The sequence below is a fragment of the Canis lupus genome, chromosome 27 (genome assembly GCF_048164855.1).
Source record: "Canis lupus baileyi chromosome 27, mCanLup2.hap1, whole genome shotgun sequence".
In the NCBI taxonomy this organism is placed as follows: domain Eukaryota; kingdom Metazoa; phylum Chordata; class Mammalia; order Carnivora; family Canidae; genus Canis; species Canis lupus.
Genome location: NC_132864.1, coordinates 33,666,050 through 33,684,184, shown reverse-complemented (window position 1 = coordinate 33,684,184; position 18,135 = coordinate 33,666,050). Strand labels below are relative to the sequence as shown.

The following is an 18,135-nucleotide window of genomic DNA, read 5'->3' as shown; positions in this document are numbered from 1 at the left end:
CATCAGGAGACAGGAGTCCAGGACATAGTGACGGTCCCCTCACCAGGTGGGCTTCTGCAGATGCCTCCTTTTACCCCCATTATTTTCTACCAGAGGGTGTCCATGCAAATGAAGTCCATCTAGTGATTTCCCAGCCCCTCCCTGAGCCCTGGTGCTGGAGCTCAGCTCACACCCCATTGTGGAGGTTGGGAGTTGGCTTCCCCCCTGGGGAGAGCCCTGGTGGAAGAACCTGCTGAGACCACACGCAGTCCCTGCTCAGGGGACTCTTCCAGGCCTGAGAGGACACAGCTCTTGAGTCCCCATCAGTGAGCAGAGGGCTCAGCACACAGACCCAGGCTTCCTTGAGTGAAGGTTCCTCCCTGAACAGTTATGTAAGGTCCACACCTACAGGTCCACAGCTCCCCCTGTTGGTCACGCATCCACCCCATCTGGGATCAAAGCCCTGGGAGCCCAGGGGCTTTCACCAGCTCACCAGGGCCCTGTCCACACCCCCATGTCTTATCTCTAGATACCATGATTTGTATACACTGCACACGATTACTCTGGTCTCCTTCTGTGAAGTGATGCTTCCCTATCTAAAGAACAACCATGTGCACAAATAGCCAATTAATGTGTCACCAGAGAAGTTACGACAAAAGGTGAAAGTTAAGGGTGTATCATGTCAAACATCACTGATCAGAGGACAGTGGAGCTGGTTTAAAGGACTGGTAGGTGCACAGGACACATTCATAGATCAATATTTAACAAGTATTCCGAGATATATTTATGAAAGTTAGTGTTCAAAAGAATCTATTACTATATTTTTGAAAATTTTTAAATTTTTAATTGGAGTTCAATTTGCCAACATATAGCATAACACCCAGTTCTCATCCCGCCAAATGCCCCCCTCAGTGCCCATCACCCATTCACCCCCACCCCCTGCCCACCTCCCTTCCACTACCTCTTCTTCATTTCCCAGAGTTAGGTGTCTCTCATGTCGTGTCACCCTCACTGATATTTTCACACATTTTCTCTCCTTTCCCTTTATTCCCTTTCACTATTATTTATATTCCCCAAATGAATGAGATCATTTAATGTTTGTCCTTTTCTGATTGACTTATATCACTCAGCATAATATCTTCCAGTTCCATCCACTTTGAAGCAAATGGTAGGTATCTGTCGTTTCTAATGGCTGAGGAATATTCCATTGTATACATAGACCACATCTTCTTTATCCATTCATCTGTCGATGGACACCAAGGCTCCTTCCACAGTTTGGCTACTGTGGACACTGCTGCTATAATCATCGGGGTACAGTTGTCCCCGCGTTTCACTGCATCTGTATCTTTGGGGTAAATCCCCAGCAGTGCAATTGCTGGGTCGTAGGGCAGATCTATTTTTAACTCTTTGAGGAATCTCCACACAGTTTTCCAGAGTGGCTGCACCAGTTCACATTCCCACCAACAGTGTAAGAGGGTTCCCTTTTCTCCACATCCTCTCCAACATTTGTTGTTTCCTGTCTTGTTAGTTTTCCTCATTCTCACTGGTGTGAGGTGGTATCTCATTGTGTTTTTTTTTATAATAATTTTTTTTATTGGTGTTCAATTTGCCAACATACAGAGTAACATCCAGTGCTCATCCCTTCAAGTGCCCCCCTCAGTGCCCATCACCCATTCACCCCCACCCCCCACTCTCCTCCCCTTCCACCACCCCTAGTTCGTTTCCCAGAGTTAGGAGTCTTTATGTTCTGTCTCCCTTTCTGATATTTCCTACCCATTTCTTCTCCCTTCCCTTCTATTCCCTTTCACTATTATTTTTGATTTGCATTTCCCTGATGGCAAGTAATGTGGAGCATTTCCTCATGTGCTTGTTGGCCATGTCTATGCATTTCTGCTTTTCATACAAACCTCCCCGCTTTGTAGGGAGTGGCCATGATCTGTCTGAAACCTGCAGAGGAGTCCTTCTTGCCTCTCCATAACTGTAAGAAATTTGAGGACAAATTTTGTGATTCCCTCTCTGCAGCTGCAGAACCACATTCTTCATCTCCACCTTCCTACGGATCCCTGCTTGTCTCCATCTGACTGTCATGGTACAAGCACAGGAATCAATTGAATTAGGAGGCCACCCCACTCTCTTAATCACTGCACCTGTACTAATTAAATCTGCAGTACCCGTTTTCCATATAATGTCACATTCTAAGTCCTGAGCTCTACAATTTCAACATATGTTCTTTGATAGGATAGAATTTAAATGAGAATGTTAGGAAAGAAGAATCCTTTCCCAAAAGGTTTATAAGTATCACTATTTTATTTATTTATTTATTTATTTATTTATTTATTTATTTATTTATTTATTTTAAAGTTTTTGTTTCTTCATTCAAGAAAGACACACACACAGAGAGTCAGGGACACAGGCAGAGGGAGTAACAGGCTCCATGCATGGAGCCCAAAATGGGACTCAAATCCAGTACTCCAGGATCAAGGCCAGGGCTGAAGGCAGGAGTTCAACCCTTGAACTAAGCAGGCCTCCCTTTAAAAAAAATTGCTATTATTTTTTTTTAGTATGCAACACAGTTTCATTGCACTGAAATGCAACCTAATAAAGTAAGCATCAAGAAAATACTAAATGAACGCTTCTCGATTTTTCATTTTTTTCTGTAAAGGAAATGTATTTAGCCTCAATCTATAGTCCTGATCCAACAGACATTTTGTAATACGAAATATCTGATTTTGGGTTTTTGTGAACTAACGCCTCCTGAGTCACTCATATACTTTTCAATGTTAGCATTCACCCAGGGATGGAAATCAGACCAGACCCTTCCCAAGGCCCATCACCCCATGACCAGTCTGCATTTATAGTGCTCTGGGCTCATGTATTTGGCCATGAGATGTCAGTAATCACATGATATTTGTATCCACACTTGATGAAACAAAGTGTATGTGTCCCTTCCTCATCTTGGTTTCTCACTGGGCCCAGCACCACTATAGTGTAGCCCCCAGGGGTACTCATCCTTGTCCTCAGGCTGGGCACTAGTAGTTGGTCAAGTCAGATTTGTTCCCAAGAAGGGAGCCTGAGAAATCAGTATTTATTGTTTTTATTATAAATAAATGCTCCAGACTTGGCCAATCTTTTCCTAGATCCAGTATGGATAGAGTCCTGTGCTGGAGGCATTCCTGAAAGTGACTGTCCCTCCTGGGGACACTGCCATGAAATCTCCTGAGTCACCATGATCTAAGAATTGGTCCCTGAAATGAAAATAGGCACATGTTAGGAATGAAGAAGAAAGGTGGATGGATTCCCTCCTAAGGATGCCTCTGAGATCCCCATGAACACGGGAAGTGGCTGAGGAAGGGGAGAAGAAGGAGAGGAGTCAAGATCATGCTGTGGAATTTCCACAGATTTCCTGGCCTTAAAACTGGCTCTGGTCTCTGGGATGTCTCTTTTTTATTTAGGTTTTTCTTTACATTTCAATTATTAACACAATGTGTAATAGGAGTACAATTTAGTAGTTCAAGACTTAAATAAATGAGCCTGTGCTCATCACAAGTGCACTCCTAAACCCCTGCACCACCTTTGTAACCCATCCCTCCACCCACCTTCCATTTAGTAAGCATTAGTTAGTTCTCTAGAGTTAAGGGTTCGTTCTTGTTTTCCTCTCCTTTTCCCCTATGATGCATTGTTTCATTTCTTAAATTCTTCATGAGTGAAATTATATAGTATTTGTCTTTCTCTGATTGACTTACTTCACTTAGCATTATACTCCCTAGCTCCATCCACATCTTTGCAAATGATAAAATGTGATTCTTTTTATGGTTCAGTAATATTCCATCATATATATGTATATATATAATTTCTTTAACCATTTATCAGTGGGGCTCACTCTGGTATTGCTCAAAATGCCACTATGATATCAGGGAGCATGTATCCCTTTGAGCTATTATTTTTGTATTCTTTGGGTAAATACCAGGAGGGTAATTGCTGAATCACAGAGTATTTCTATTTTTAACACTTTGAATATCCTTCAAATTGTGTTCCAAAGGATCTACATAAATTTGCACACCCATCAATAGTGCAAGACGTTTCCCCTTTCTCCACATCATTGCCCACACCTGCTGTTTCCTATGTTGCGTCTATTAGCTGTTATGACTGGTGTGAAGTCATATCTCAGTTTAACTTTTATTTCTTTTGGGATGTTTTGTTTATCTCCTCCTCAGCTCCAGGGATGAAGGGTGCGCTTGGGGGTATGTTGTGTAAATAGGAGCCCAAAATTCTATCTCATTCTGGACCCTCAGCCCAGGTAGTGGCTTCCATCCAAGGTCGATTTCTGGGGTGGGTGAGAGCTATGGGTTTGTCCCCTGGGAGGAGAGAGCTGTTGTCATCTCTCCCTCTGGCAGTGAGCACCAGTGCAGGGCCCAGGCAGGTGGAACATTTTCAGTGGGTTTCAGGCCTGTCCAGCTCTGAGCAGGTGCACAGAGCCCCCTGGTGACAGCCTCAGCAGATCAGTCAAGGAGGAGAGAACTGTGCAGGAGAAATGGAACCCATTATTGGTTTCAACAAATAAGCAAGAAAACAAACAAATAAGAAGTGTTAAAAAAAAAAAAGAAGTGTTACCTACTCTTAGTCCCTCTGGAGAGTTTCCTTTCTGTCAATGACTTCTGTTATCTTTTTCAGTTCTAAAGTTTCCATTTGGTTTGTTTTGATGGTTTCTCTTAAATTTCTGCATTTCTATTTTTTCCATTTGTTGTAGAGTGTTTGTAATTTTACACCACATGGGTTTTATGAGAGTTGCCTACAACTACCTGTCCAATAATTACACCATGTGAGTGATCTCAGTGTTGGTGTCAGTTGATTCTCCTTTCTTATTCAGGATTTTATCTTCCTGGTACTTGACATGTCATACTTTTTTATTGGATCCTGAGTATTATGGCTATTATATAATGATATGCTTGATCTTCAGTTATTTTTCTTCAAACAAGCGATCCTCCCGCTAAGGTGCAGCAGCAAGGGGAAGGGTGTTCATGACAGCTTCCAGGTGGCTCAAATGAAAATGTTTACCACTCTGCTGCTTACTCTCTGCTGGAGAAGGTGGGGCAGTGATTGTCACTTCCCAGCTCTTATCAGGTGGGGGTGTGGGACAAGCTCTTTGCTGGGCCCTGTCAACACCATGGTGGGATGCACAGGACTGAATGGAGCTGCTTTCCTTCAGGGAGTGGATCCTCTGCTCCCCACTGCATTCCTTGCCCTCAGTGACACCAGGGAGTGGAGGATCAAATGCAGGTCCAGCTCGCTTGTCTCCTGCATCATACTTCAGTGTTTTGAGGCCCAGGGAGAGCCCAGGCTCAGTTCCCCAGTGTTCAGACCGCCACTAGCAATGGGTTATGGCAACAAACCAGCTTTGCCATGTACCACTGCATTCATTCTCCCTGCTGAGCGAGGGAGTTCATATGATCTCCCCAGTATCTGCCAAAATCATGGGTGAGAAAACCTGGGGTGCAAACTAGTCAACTAGGCCTGCCTTGCCCAGAATTGATGATGTTCCCATGCGATGGAGGCTCAGCTATCTCCTCAGTAGCTGACACCATGGCGGATGGGTATTGGGACATGGCCTGCTTCTGCCAGGAGGATATGGACACCATGTCTCTGCTGAGCAATAATTGAACCCTTCATGAGGATACCCTTTGGGGATTCATTAGTGTGTGCAAGTCATGGGCAGGTTTGTCCAAATATTTCCTCCACTCAGGCCAACTTATCTACATATCCTCTGACCAAAGGAGTTGCTGCTTTTGGAGATTTAGTGTTTTCTTTCTTTTCTTTTCTTTTCTTTTTTTTTTTGAGATTTAGTGTTTTCTGGTTTGATTTTCTGGATCTCAGCCTTTGAATGTTTCTTGGTTGGAGGAACCTACAGGATCTTGTCTTACATGTAGGGGACCTAACACAAGAAAAGGAACCAGGGTACGCACTTTGGCATTTTCCTCAATTTGTTTGAAGTCTTCCTTCTTCCTCTTTCTACCTTCAAAAGTCTTCCTTTACTTGTTTGTTGTAGTGTGTCAGGACATTTCAGTTGTAAGAGAGAAGACCTGCATGAATGGGAGCACTTCCTGCTGTCCAGTGCTGGGGAATCTCATGGTGCCCATTCTGAATTCTTTCTTTCAGGGCTAGAATGGTGGGGAACCTGCTGAACTGCTGGAAGGGAGGAGATTTATCTTGACTCTCAAGCTGTGTAAATAAAAGACAAAGAACCTGATTGTTATTTTTACATTACTCTTTACAGTGTAAAGAAAAACAAATACATTCCATAACCAAGAACTCAATGTGAAAAGTTTTACAGGCCGGCTGGAAACCAGTAGAGCACAAATATCTGTCTTTCTGTTCTTTTTTTTTATTTTTTTTATTTTTTTTCTAATTTTTTTTTAAAGATTTTATTTATTTATTCATGATAGTCACAGAGAGAGAGAGAGAGAGAGGCAGAGACACAGGCAGAGGGAGAAGCAGGCTCCATGCACCGGGAGCCCGACATGGGATTCGATCCCGGGCCTCCAGGATCGCGCCCTGGGCCAAAGGCAGGCGCCAAACCGCTGCGCCACCCAGGGATCCCTGTCTTTCTGTTCTTAAATGCAGAGGAGTGGAGAGAAGAAATTTTTATTCCTTTTTTCTTTTATTTGTGTATAGAAATTTTATTCTGTAATAAGTTTACATTTAAGGAAATAAATACAAATATGGGATAGAGACCTCTATGTTTCACCCAGCTTTTTCTAATGGTAACATTTTGTGTTGTTATGATATGTTTATAAAAATAAGTATTTACCAGTAGTGTGATAATCCTGAAAAATTGCAGACTCAATCTGGATTTCAAAATTTGTTTGTTTGTTTATTTATTTATTTATTTACTTATTTTAACACTGCTTTGCCTAAAATCAATCCAAGTAATAACATTGCATTTATTCATAAGGACGTACTAAAATCCTCCAATGTATGAGTTTCAGGCTTTCTCTGTTCTTGATTTTGGGAATTTGGAGACAGCTGGTGTGGTATATTGTAGAATGTTCATAAGGACATACTAAAATTCTCCAATGTATCAGTTTTCAGGCTTTCTCTGTTCTTGATTTTGTGAATTTGGAGACAGCTGGTGTGGTATATTGTAGAATGTCCCAGAAAATGGGTTTATCTGATTTTTTTCTCATGATTACATTAATTTTATGGATTTGGGGAGAAATAGCACAGAAGTGAATTGATGTTCTTAGTGCATCATTGGGAAGATGTGTCATACTAACATGACATATCATTGAGAGTATGGGTGGCGACAATGCATATTCGGTGCTATTTTATTTTATTTATTTATTTAATTTATTTTTTTGAAGATTTTATTTTTATTCATGAGAGACACACACACACATACAGAGAGAGAGAGAGAGAGAGAGAGAGAGAGAGAGAGGCAGAGACACAGGATGAGGGAGAATCAGGCTCCATGCAGGGTGCCTGACACGGGACTCCATCCCTGGTCGCCAGGATCACACCCGGGACTGAAGGCACTGCTAAACGGCTGAACCACCATAGCTGCCCCATTTGGTGCTATTTTAAATGATTCTTTCTGTTCATAATCTATCTTATGTCAGTCTACTGGATTTTGGCCATTCTGATAATTGTGCAATGGTAGTTCATTCATATTTGCTTTTGCTTTTCCCTAATCATATATAGTATGGAATAGAATATCACATGTTTATATGAAATCTCCCTATCTCCTTCTGTGAAATATCTGGTAATGTCTTTAACTTACTTTTTAGCCACTTTTTTTCTTGTGCTTTGTTTGAGAAATACATTGTATAGCGTTTTTCCTTCCTTCCTTCCTTCCTTCCTTCCTTCCTTCCTTCCTTCCTTCCTTCCTTTTTCTTTCTTCCTTTTTCTTTCTTTCTCTCTCTTTATATCCTTTCTTTCTTTCCTTCTTATATATATTTGTATCTGTATATTTATGACTGCTCAACTCTCCAGAAGTTTGGCAATTTATCTGAAATACATTCTGTCTCTGGTTTATTGATTTTGTCTGTTAGGTTTTATTTTTGTCATTTTTCAGGGGAAATGGGACACATCTTCTCTAAGAGACATTTCACATCACATTTTCCAGTCATCCAGATCATACTAGAAGTGGAACCATACCAGTCAGGGCACCAGCTGCTCTCCATTGACTTCCGTATTTCTGAAACCCCAGGTGTCTTTGTTCTGCTGCTATAATCTTTGCCTATGAGGTTGGCCAAATGTGCCAGCGTTTCTAATGACTTGGTGAAGAGGAAATAACTATGGTATGGGGTGACACCAGGGATGGTAGTAAAAGTCCTTATGAAGATCCCATCTCAAGGCCTAGAGAACACACAGTCTGAATCCATACATGCTACAAATGAGCTTCCAAACAACAAGCCATTTTGTTCAGGCCCAATGGATTGAGGACAGAACTCAGGAGGTTTGTCTGGTGTCAATTCCCCACATCTAAAAAAAAAAAAATTCCCCACATCTGCTTGTCACCTCTACAATGGAATTGCTAAAATTTCTCACTCCTCCCCTCTGCCCTTCCCCACACATTCTCTCCCTCTCATTCGAATAATAGTCTTGAAATATAATACATTATATATTTATCATATGTTTAATGCTTACATATTTATGCAATATATTTCAAATATATATTATGTATATATAGAGAGATTAGAAATTAGATGCAAATATGAATATTTTTTTCTAAGAGAAAAAATTATCTGTTACCACAGACGACAGCATAGCATATTCCAGTTTAGCCCCCTGAAGAAGAGCTTGAACCATAAGGCAACTGGATGACTAGGGAGATGACCATCCTGTGAAAATAATGAGAGCAAGGGACTACAAATGACCGCCCTCTGCATCTTTTCCCTCATCACTGAAAGGAACCCCTTGTTGATGAGGGAGGAGGTAAAGGGAAGAATCAGGACAGGACAGAGAAGCCCCACCTTCTGATCCCTGAGGACTCACTGGAGGCATTCCCATTTGCCCCTCATCAAAGGTCTCTCACCTTAGACACAGGTAGCAATACTGATGATTTTTTAAAAAGCAAATTTGACCAGGTATGGAATTGTCTCCCTCTGCCTGAACATCAGCTCTGAAAATGACTCCATGGGGATTGAGGATGAAATGTTCCTGGAGAAATTGAGTCAGATCTGAGAACTCATGAGACTCCAGGGACTCCTGTGCAGCACAAAACTTCACTGAGGACACTGCCTGCTCAGTTTGCAGGAATTTGTGTATTTTCTTAGACACCTGGCCCAGAAGTCTGGTCTCACAGGACCCATGCGACAGAGCCCCCTGTTGCTTAGCCCACCATCTCCTCTGACTCCACCCAACACTCCTGGAATGGTGTCCAGACTGTGTAATTGGATCATTTTAATGTCACTGCCCAGGAAAGGAGAATGAGGAGTTGCCCTTGTCAACTTTGGCCCTGACACTTATTTTCAAAAAACTAATGGTCTCCAGACAGTTAAATACATGATAAATTGAATTGTGCTCATATTACCAGATATTTCAGAATTACCTGTCATAAAGTTTGCTTCTTCCAGGTGCCTGAGGTCCATACCACTCTATCATCCTCTTGAAAGAAGTAAAGGTCATAAGGTTCTCAGGGTACCAAGGTGGCTCACACCTTGTAATAATTCTATGTGAATTCTTCTTTCGTTTGAATGTTGTTGTTGTTTTCTTGTTACCATGTAGATTTCCTGTCAAGTCTGCATCCCTCACTGCTAAGGCTTTTCAGCCTATATTTGCTATGACAATATAATGCCATCAGGGGAAATGTGTCTTCCACTCCTACTGATTTGTCTGAGATCAATTTTTCCCTTGAATGTTAGCCAGAAATTCTAATTTGCTTGTCCCTCTGATATACTTTGTATTTCTAGGTTCATTCTGTTATTTACTCAGCATGATGATTCCTATTAAGAGAACCTTACTATAAATGAACCTCTCCTCACTTCTGAGGTGTTCTTCAACCTCCCCTGCACTGACACCATCATGGTCCTGCACTCTAATTACATTGGACTCTAACCTAGAAATATTGTTCAGAGTTCCATGGAAGTCACTGGAGTTGTGTGTCTAAGATCTGAGTCCAATAAACAGCTATTGTCTAACATCTTGCCTAATAGGGAACCAGAGGGGATGAACAGTAGACAGTGAAGGATTGAACCAGGAGAGTGTCCAAATGGCAGGATGACACCAAGTGTGTAGATGTATTTGGATGATGGTGGTTGAAGCTTCACTATATTAAGTCATCCAATCCATTGCCACCGTGTCTTCTTACTTACTGAAATCTGCTTAATTTTTGGCAATCTTTTGTAGTTTTCAGTTTACATTTTTTTCCTACTCCTTATATTCCCTCCTAAATGTTTTATTCTTTTTGATGCTATCCTAAATAGAATTGTTTATTAGTATCTTTTTTGGGCTTCTTCATTTTGGATATAGACAACACTACCTGGTTGGGATAGGGCATTACCACTTGAACTCCTGTGGGAGATACTAGATAGATCTCATTGAGAATTGATGATAGAGTTTGTTCCCTATTTTGGAAGAGTAGGAACAAATAATGAAACAGGAAGCTCTGCAACCGTGACCTTAAAATAAGCAATCTAACATGATTGACTGTATGCACAGGAAAAAGTAGATGACTAAATAAAATGGCTGTTGCCTCGACCCCTTATGGGGAAAATAGAAAACTCTAAAGCTTTTTCTTCTTTTCCAGTTTGACATACATCTGATTTATGTTTTCTAGAACCTATGTAATAATTTGTGAAACATGTATTTCACAAGGACCAAGAATTCTCCGGTTGATGCAGTCCAAGGAGTAAGAGATGGGGTGAGGAAGGAGCTTCCCTCTTTGTTCCTGACACAGTGATTTTGGCAGGAGGGAGAGGAGAGATATGCTTCCAGCTCTTTGCTTCCTCAGGATGTGGCCCCTGGTAGAGGACACCCTCCTCCCTACAAGGAACCTTTCTCTGCTGGTTCCCCAGCTTCCACTCCCTCCTCCAAGCTCTAACATCTCCCCCATCTCCTCACTGGACCATAATTCCCCTTCTCTGAGAACAATGATATCTAGGGAATAACCCTCAAGTTTTGACACACACCTACAACTGCTGGATTATTTGAAGGTTGATTTTTTAAAAAGTATATTTCATTCCAATTAGACATCCTTATTGTCTATTCATGCTGGAATCATGCAGTGAGTAACTATAAGTTTCTGGTAATAAATTATTTCCCATATAATGGTACCTTGTTTAATTGATTCATATGTTCCACTACTGAGACTTCTTCAGTTACAAATAAAGAAGTTATAGAAGTTATTCAGTATTGAATCTCTAAGACCCAGATATTCATAAAGTACATAATTTTAAAATACGCTGTAATATCTGAAATGTATATAAATATCTAAAATACATAGATATAGATGGGATATGACATATGAATAACAAAAAGGTCAGATTTTGAAAATAAGGGTAATTTGTGTTGAGGAGGACGGGTACCATCTAAGTGAGTCCTTAGGGGAGGAGGTTGTCAAAGACCAGCAGTCCTCCCCTGAGATGTGTGGGTCTACCCCACCTCTGAACTCTCCAAGTGAGGAAGGATCTGAATGAGGATTCTAGGAAAGATTCATGGACCTTCAACAAAATTAATGTTCCCTTGCAAAGATGCATCTTCTCTATATAAGGTAGGGGCCTATCCCCATACATCTACTCCACATATTTGCCCGTCTCTGCTTCTGGTCTTAGACAAAGGCAAGTGTAAGAAGAAGAAATCAGAGACAGAATAATGAAACTCTGTCATAGAAAACTGTGGTTCAGGGAAAGGCCCTTTCTGGGCCTGTTGAAGAATGAGAGAGGCGTTTTTCAAGGAATCCCAGATGAAGGGGAGATTTTAACCATGTACTCTGAAAATGGAGATGATTCATATTTGGAGAACCAAATCAATAACAGAGGGATAGGAAGTCAAAAGTTACAAGATGTCCAGGAGAGGAGAGAAGGTTAAGCAAAAAGTGCAGGGTGAGAGAGGACTATCTAAGGCAAAGGAAATGGACCTCCTCTGCCTAGATCATTGCGGGTTCTCCAGCATAGGGCCCCTGCCCCTCCAAAGGAGAGCTATCTGAGGAACCTGTGGAATGTGTTAGAGTGAATGGATGAGGGCATGAGGAAGCTAGATAGATACAAAAAACCTGGGAGAAGATTGATCCTTTCAAAGCTCAGGCTCCTGTCAGGTCAGAGAAGCCCCTGTGAACTTAACAACTTGTCATCTGCCACTCACCTTAATCTTCCAGTTTGAGGGAACTCCCCCACACTCCTCTCAGGACACCCCCCCAGTTATTCTTCCCATCACAAGAGTCCTATCCTCAGTTGCCCTCTCTGACATTTGGTCACCTGAACAAGGACCTTAATCATGCTGACTTTGTAGTTCCTGGAGCTCATGTGTGCAGACTAGAAACAGGTGGGTATTCTGGAAACCCACACCGTGGAGGGGTGGCATGGTGAGCACCACGTCCTGTAAGTGAAGGCAGGATCTGCTTTCTGAGCTACACTGGGGTAGCAGACGGTGTTCTCATGTGCATTGTAGGTCACAATGGGGCATTGAACCATGAAGGAAATGACAGTGCAGCCTCCTGGACACAACGATGAGATCTGCGGACAGAGTCTTACTCCTTCTTTCCTTTTGCTCTTGAGAATGGAGTCACTCACGACATATGGGGTCACATTCCCCATGACTGTTCCCTACATGATTCTGGACTGGTGATGCCTTTAGTCACAGGAAGAAGGAAGAGATGATGTAGGTTTCCATGAGGGTTGAGAAATGCCACCATCCAGTTTCACCAGGGGGTTACAGAGTCACAGCAGAGGAGAACCTCAAATGGGTGGAGTCCTGCTCCAAGTCCCACTGAAGCAGGTTCAGGCCCTTCTCATGTGTCAAGAAAGTGGGCATCAGTCCTTCTAACTTGCCAGTCGCAATGGCCCAGAGCTTCCTGGTGTCCACACAATCATGACCTGTATTTAAATCAAAATAGTGCTTCATAGACAGGTTTTTCAATTTCAGAATAAGATAAACCTCTTGAAAACTTTTAAATGAAAATGTATCATATGCAAATATGGAAATAAGTAATGAAATGTGGACAAAAATAAAGAATGATAAATATGGGTTAATAATAAATAACAGGTACACTTTATTAAGAAGAAGAAAAAAGTCCAAAAATGCTTAAATAAACCAATTTCCTTAGAAAAATTACACAATGTTATTAGGAACTTTTCCTCAAAAAACATAAGATACAGGGAGCTTCCAAAGAGAAACTAACTAAAATAAAGATACAACCATTCTAAATCTTTGGGAAATGGCATAGCAGTCCTAAGAGGGAAATACATTGCAATAGAAACATCCCTCAAAATTTTTGAAAAAACTCTAATACACAAGATAACCTCACACCTAAAGAAACTGGAGAAGAACAGCAAATAAAACATACACCAAGCAGAAGAAGAAAGCAAAACTCAATGAAGTAGACCCAGAAGAACTGTAGAAGAGATCAACAAAACAAGGTGTTGGTTCTTTGAAAGAAGTAATAAGAAACATAAACCCTAAAATTAAATGAAACATTTCTCTTTCTCCCTTGCAAAGGCTACACATTATTTTATTATTTATTTATTTTATTTTTTTAAAGACTTTATTTATGGGATCCCTGGGTGGCGCAGCGGTTTGGCACCTGCCTTTGGCCCAGGGTGTGATCCTGGAGACCTGGATCAAATCCCACGTCGGGGTCCTGGTGCATGGAGCCTGCTTCTCCCTCTGCCTGTGTCTCTGCCTCTCTCTCTCTCTCTGTGTGTGTGACTATCATAAAAAAAGACTTATTTATTTATTTATTTATTTATTTATTTATTTATTTATTCATGAGAGACACACAGAGAGAGAGAGAGAGGCAGAGACACAGGCAGAGGGAGAAGCAGGCTCCGTGCAGGGAGCCTGATGCGGGACTCGATCCCAGGTCTCCAGGATCAGGCCCCAAGCTGAAGGCAGGTGCTAAACCACTGAGCCACCTAGGCTGCCCTCTACATTATTTTTATTCAAAATTAAGAGAGTAGTTAAACAAGATCTAACAAGAGTCAGGAAAGTTAATTTGTGATGCAAAGTGGGGCAAAGTATGGGAAAAAATATATATATATATAAACTCTACTTTTATTTCACAGGATTATATACCACTCATTGAAGAAGCCCTGGGAATTGTGTACTCAAATGGATGGTGCATTGGACTCTAAAATGAGAAGGAAAAAACAAACACAAAGAAACAACAACCACTAAACAAAGTGTGAGGTCCTTGAGGTGAGCTCCCAGGGCAGCTTACATATTTGACCCAGAGACAGGATTTTATGTTAAATACAGTACCTCCAGACAGTTTGGTTTCTCAAATCTGGACTCACTGCCAGTTTCCACTGGGGAACGTACACTGGTTATTGGAGAAATCTCTGTTATGGAGGGAGGCTCGTCATGAAATTCATCTATTTAATTACCTTTCTCCTTTGGAGGCAAGAGGCAGGCCCTGGGCTAGGATCAGCAGCAAGTGACACTCGGTGTTGAAAATATGCATCTTGGGGATCCCTGGGTGGCGCAGTGGTTTGGCACCTGCCTTTGGCCCAGGGCGCGATCCTGGAGATCCAGGATCGAATCCCATGTCGGGCTCCCGGTGCATGGAGCCTGCTTCTCCCTCTGCCTATGTCTCTGCCTCTGTGTGTGTGTGTGACTGTCATAAATAAATAAAAAATTTAAAAAAAAAAAAAGAAAGAAAATACGCATCTAGAGGGGCCTGACTGACTCAGTCAGTAGAGGGTGGGACTCTAGATTTTGAGCTTGTAAGCATGAGCCCCACCTGGGTGTGGAGATTACTGAATAATTAAATCATAAAAGAAAAAATGAAAATAAACATATATGTGTAACATTTCCTAAAACATAATATGATGGTATGTGCTGTCATAGGGATGGCTTTCTACTTCTGTTCTACACGTTTGATAAGGGAAAATACTTGAGTCGATTCCTTTTCATTATAACCTGAACTTGATCCTGATTTTCTCTAGCTTCCTAGGATCTCTGGGTACAAATCTGAAAACTAGCATGTTGATTTTTCTCCCACCTTTGGAAGTGCATTCAAACTGTCCTATATCCTGAAGTCCTGAAAAGTAAATGTGAAACCAACGATAGAACCTTCAGAGAAGTCACCAAAGCAGCTCATGTAGAGGTGGTTTTCATGCCAGTAGATCTATGGGACAGAGATCACCAGACACATTTGAACTACAAACCGGGAAAGTCTGTCAGATTGTCACAGACTTCTGTCACTCTACCTGAAGACGACATGAGCTTGACATCAAGAAATCTTCTCCACTGGTTGCCCTCAGAACTCAGCAACTGCCTACAATTTCATTTGATCATTTACCATCCTTTTTCCCCCTACAAATGCTTCTTGTTTAATACCTGATTTCTTGAACCACAAGCCTGACTTTGAGAATGCACCTCCATCAACCCCTTCTGAAATGAGTTTAAATAAACTGGTCTATCGTCAGGAGAGGGTCAACAAAATGAACAATCTGCTAGCACAAGTTTTAACACATGTATCCTTGGGAAATTTCAGAGAAGAGAGGGAACTGGCTAAAGATAGGCTGCCCCAGATTGAACCCCATTTGCATGAACATTAGTTTCACTTTAAACAAATGAAACTCAGCAGATTTAGGAAAAGCTCTTTAATCCCCCCAAACTGCCAGCTTGTACCAGGAAGAGAGCTATTACCAGGCTCCCTCTTTACCTAAGTCATGTATCTACACAGCAGGACAACCTCTCTTTTCCAAACAACTCCTCTCACCTTCCCTCTAATGCACTTTCTCCTCTTTGGTTATCAGACCCCTGCCCCTCTCCTTCACTCACATATGTGTCATGGTGCCTGACTGTCTTTGGAATTCTCCACGTCTGTGTGGATACCCAATATGTAGGCTATGAAATTTGATTTTCTCTTGTTAATCTGCCAAATGTCAATTAGATTCTTATTAAAACAGAGGGGCCTGAAGAGCACAGGAAATACTTACCTCCACAGCAACAGGCACTGGTGACGTTTCATCAAGGTCAGTCAAGAGTAACCAGAGATGTGCATCACTAGGACTCCTGATCAACATTTCCCTGGATCAGGGGCTGATCCTATACCCTGGAAACATGATGTAGACGTCATCCTGCGTCAGATATGGATCCTCACACTGTCCTAGCTGGTGGAGGCTCCTCCCCACACTGATCCCAAGAAACCCACCTCCTTCCCCTCCTTCCAACTCTCATCCCAGTCCTGGCTTCCTCTATGTCATGAGGACTCTGACTTTCCTCATCATCATCCCCTTGTTCAGAACTCCTAGTCTGACAGGGACAGAGTCCATACGCCTGCCACGTCCCCCCTACATGCTCATGCCCTGCTCCATCACTATCCGGACAGGACTGGGGTGTCATTGTGGGACATCACATTCTGGGGTTCCCTGGGAACTCCTCCAATGCTCCAACTCCACCCCACCAAGCTCACCCAACCTCAGTATCCAGGGACAAGCTTTCCTTATTATACGTATTCTGTGTCCTCTCTCTTCCCCCAGACACTGTCAGCTCCTTGATCATGGGGACTCTGCCATGTTCACTAGTGTCCCACATCCCTAGGCTCACATGGGGCACATACAAGGTGTTCAGTACGTGGTGTGAATGCACACTGTAAGGACAGTGCTCCATCCTCAGTCAGACGCAGGTGGACTCTGTGTCTCCTGTTCTGTCCTGACTTGTCACAGTGATACAGGATTGCCGATCCCAATGGCCAAGAACAAATTCTCAAGATATATAATGGTGGTAACAAGTGATTTTATTATAGCGGGAACAGGACCTGTGGGCAGAAAGCTGCACTGGGATTGTGAGGAGGGACTGATGATATGCTTTTTAATAAGTGGAGGTCGGGGATAGTGTAAAACTCTAAGGAATTTGGAAGCAAGGCTTTCAGGACCTTCATGATCTAGCTGCTGTTAAGGTGAGGTTATTCTCAATATTTACTAAAGATAAACATTAAGGCACGAAGGCAGCCATGAGTTCCTTGAGCAACTCACTCTCTGCATATATGTCAGGTCTCTAACAGTGGGCTGCAGGCTGTAAGGACATTTAATTTAATCTACATTTTCTTGTCTTTCTTTCTTCATCAACAGACTGTGAACAGAGCATCATGCTCCTGACAACAAGGAATTTTTCCTCAATATGAGAAAACCATAGAATATGTTTGAGCCAAGGACAGGGTGCAGGGGCTGAAGTGAAGAGAATCAGGATCATTTTGGAGCCAAAGTTCCCTCACGTTGACCACAGACTGCAGTTTACACCAAACAAAGGGGGAAGCTGAATTGGCCAAACAGTGGGTGTTGCAAAGCAAAATTAATTTCTGGGGGGAGAGCAGGTTTGTGTCTCACTTCCTCCCTGGCCCAGAGCACTGTGTTACCATCGAGGTTATCATCTAAGGACTGGCAGTAATAATCAGCCTCGTCCTCATCCTGGAGCCCAGTGATGGCCAGTGTGGCTGAATTGCCAGAGCTGAAGCCAGAGAATCGATCTGGGACCCCCGAGGGTCGATTGCTATCACCATAGATGATAGTTTCAGGGGACTTTCCTGGGAGCTGCTGGTACCATTGTACAGCATAACCACTGCCGATTTGGGTGCTATTTCCAGTACAAGAGATGGTGACCGTCTGTCCCAGGGCCGCAGACACTGAGGGCAGCGGAGTCAGCACAGCCTGGGCCCAGGACGCTGCAACAGGGAGAGACACAGAGAGGGTGATGCTGGGGCCTGGAGACAAGAGGAGGAAGCATGTCCCCACATGTCCTCCCAGGGCCCTTCCAATGTCCCCACATCCAGTCACCTGTGCAGTGAGCGAGGAGTGTGAGGAGGAGAGGGGACCAGGCCATCGTGGAGGTCATTACTGATCCTGCCTTCAGTGTTCCCACAGATGAGCAGAGCCTCTTCTCATCTCTCTCTTCCCCTCTTCATCTTCTCTGGGAGGGATGGCCCATCCATGCAGATGAGACCCTGGCATTTGACACCCACCTGGCCTTGGGTCAGGTCCCTCTGCCTGAGATGACAGG

At 42.7% G+C, this 18,135-nt stretch overlaps 1 long non-coding RNA gene and 1 gene segment (V, D, J or C); both read right to left on the bottom strand.

The window, feature by feature from the left end:
- Positions 1-3,056: 3,056 nt before the first annotated feature.
- Positions 3,057-12,546, bottom strand: LOC140619063 (uncharacterized). Its single transcript, XR_012018988.1, has 2 exons — positions 12,277-12,546; positions 3,057-3,224 (listed from the first exon to the last, which is right to left on the bottom strand). It is a non-coding gene; the product is annotated as an uncharacterized lncRNA (long non-coding RNA).
- A 297-nt stretch (positions 12,547-12,843) lies between these two features.
- LOC140619020 (immunoglobulin lambda variable 1-40-like) lies at positions 12,844-17,958 on the bottom strand. The segment is given in 3 exon segments: positions 12,844-13,007; positions 17,495-17,800; positions 17,913-17,958. Coding segments are annotated over 3 exon segments (516 nt in total).
- Positions 17,959-18,135: the final 177 nt, after the last annotated feature.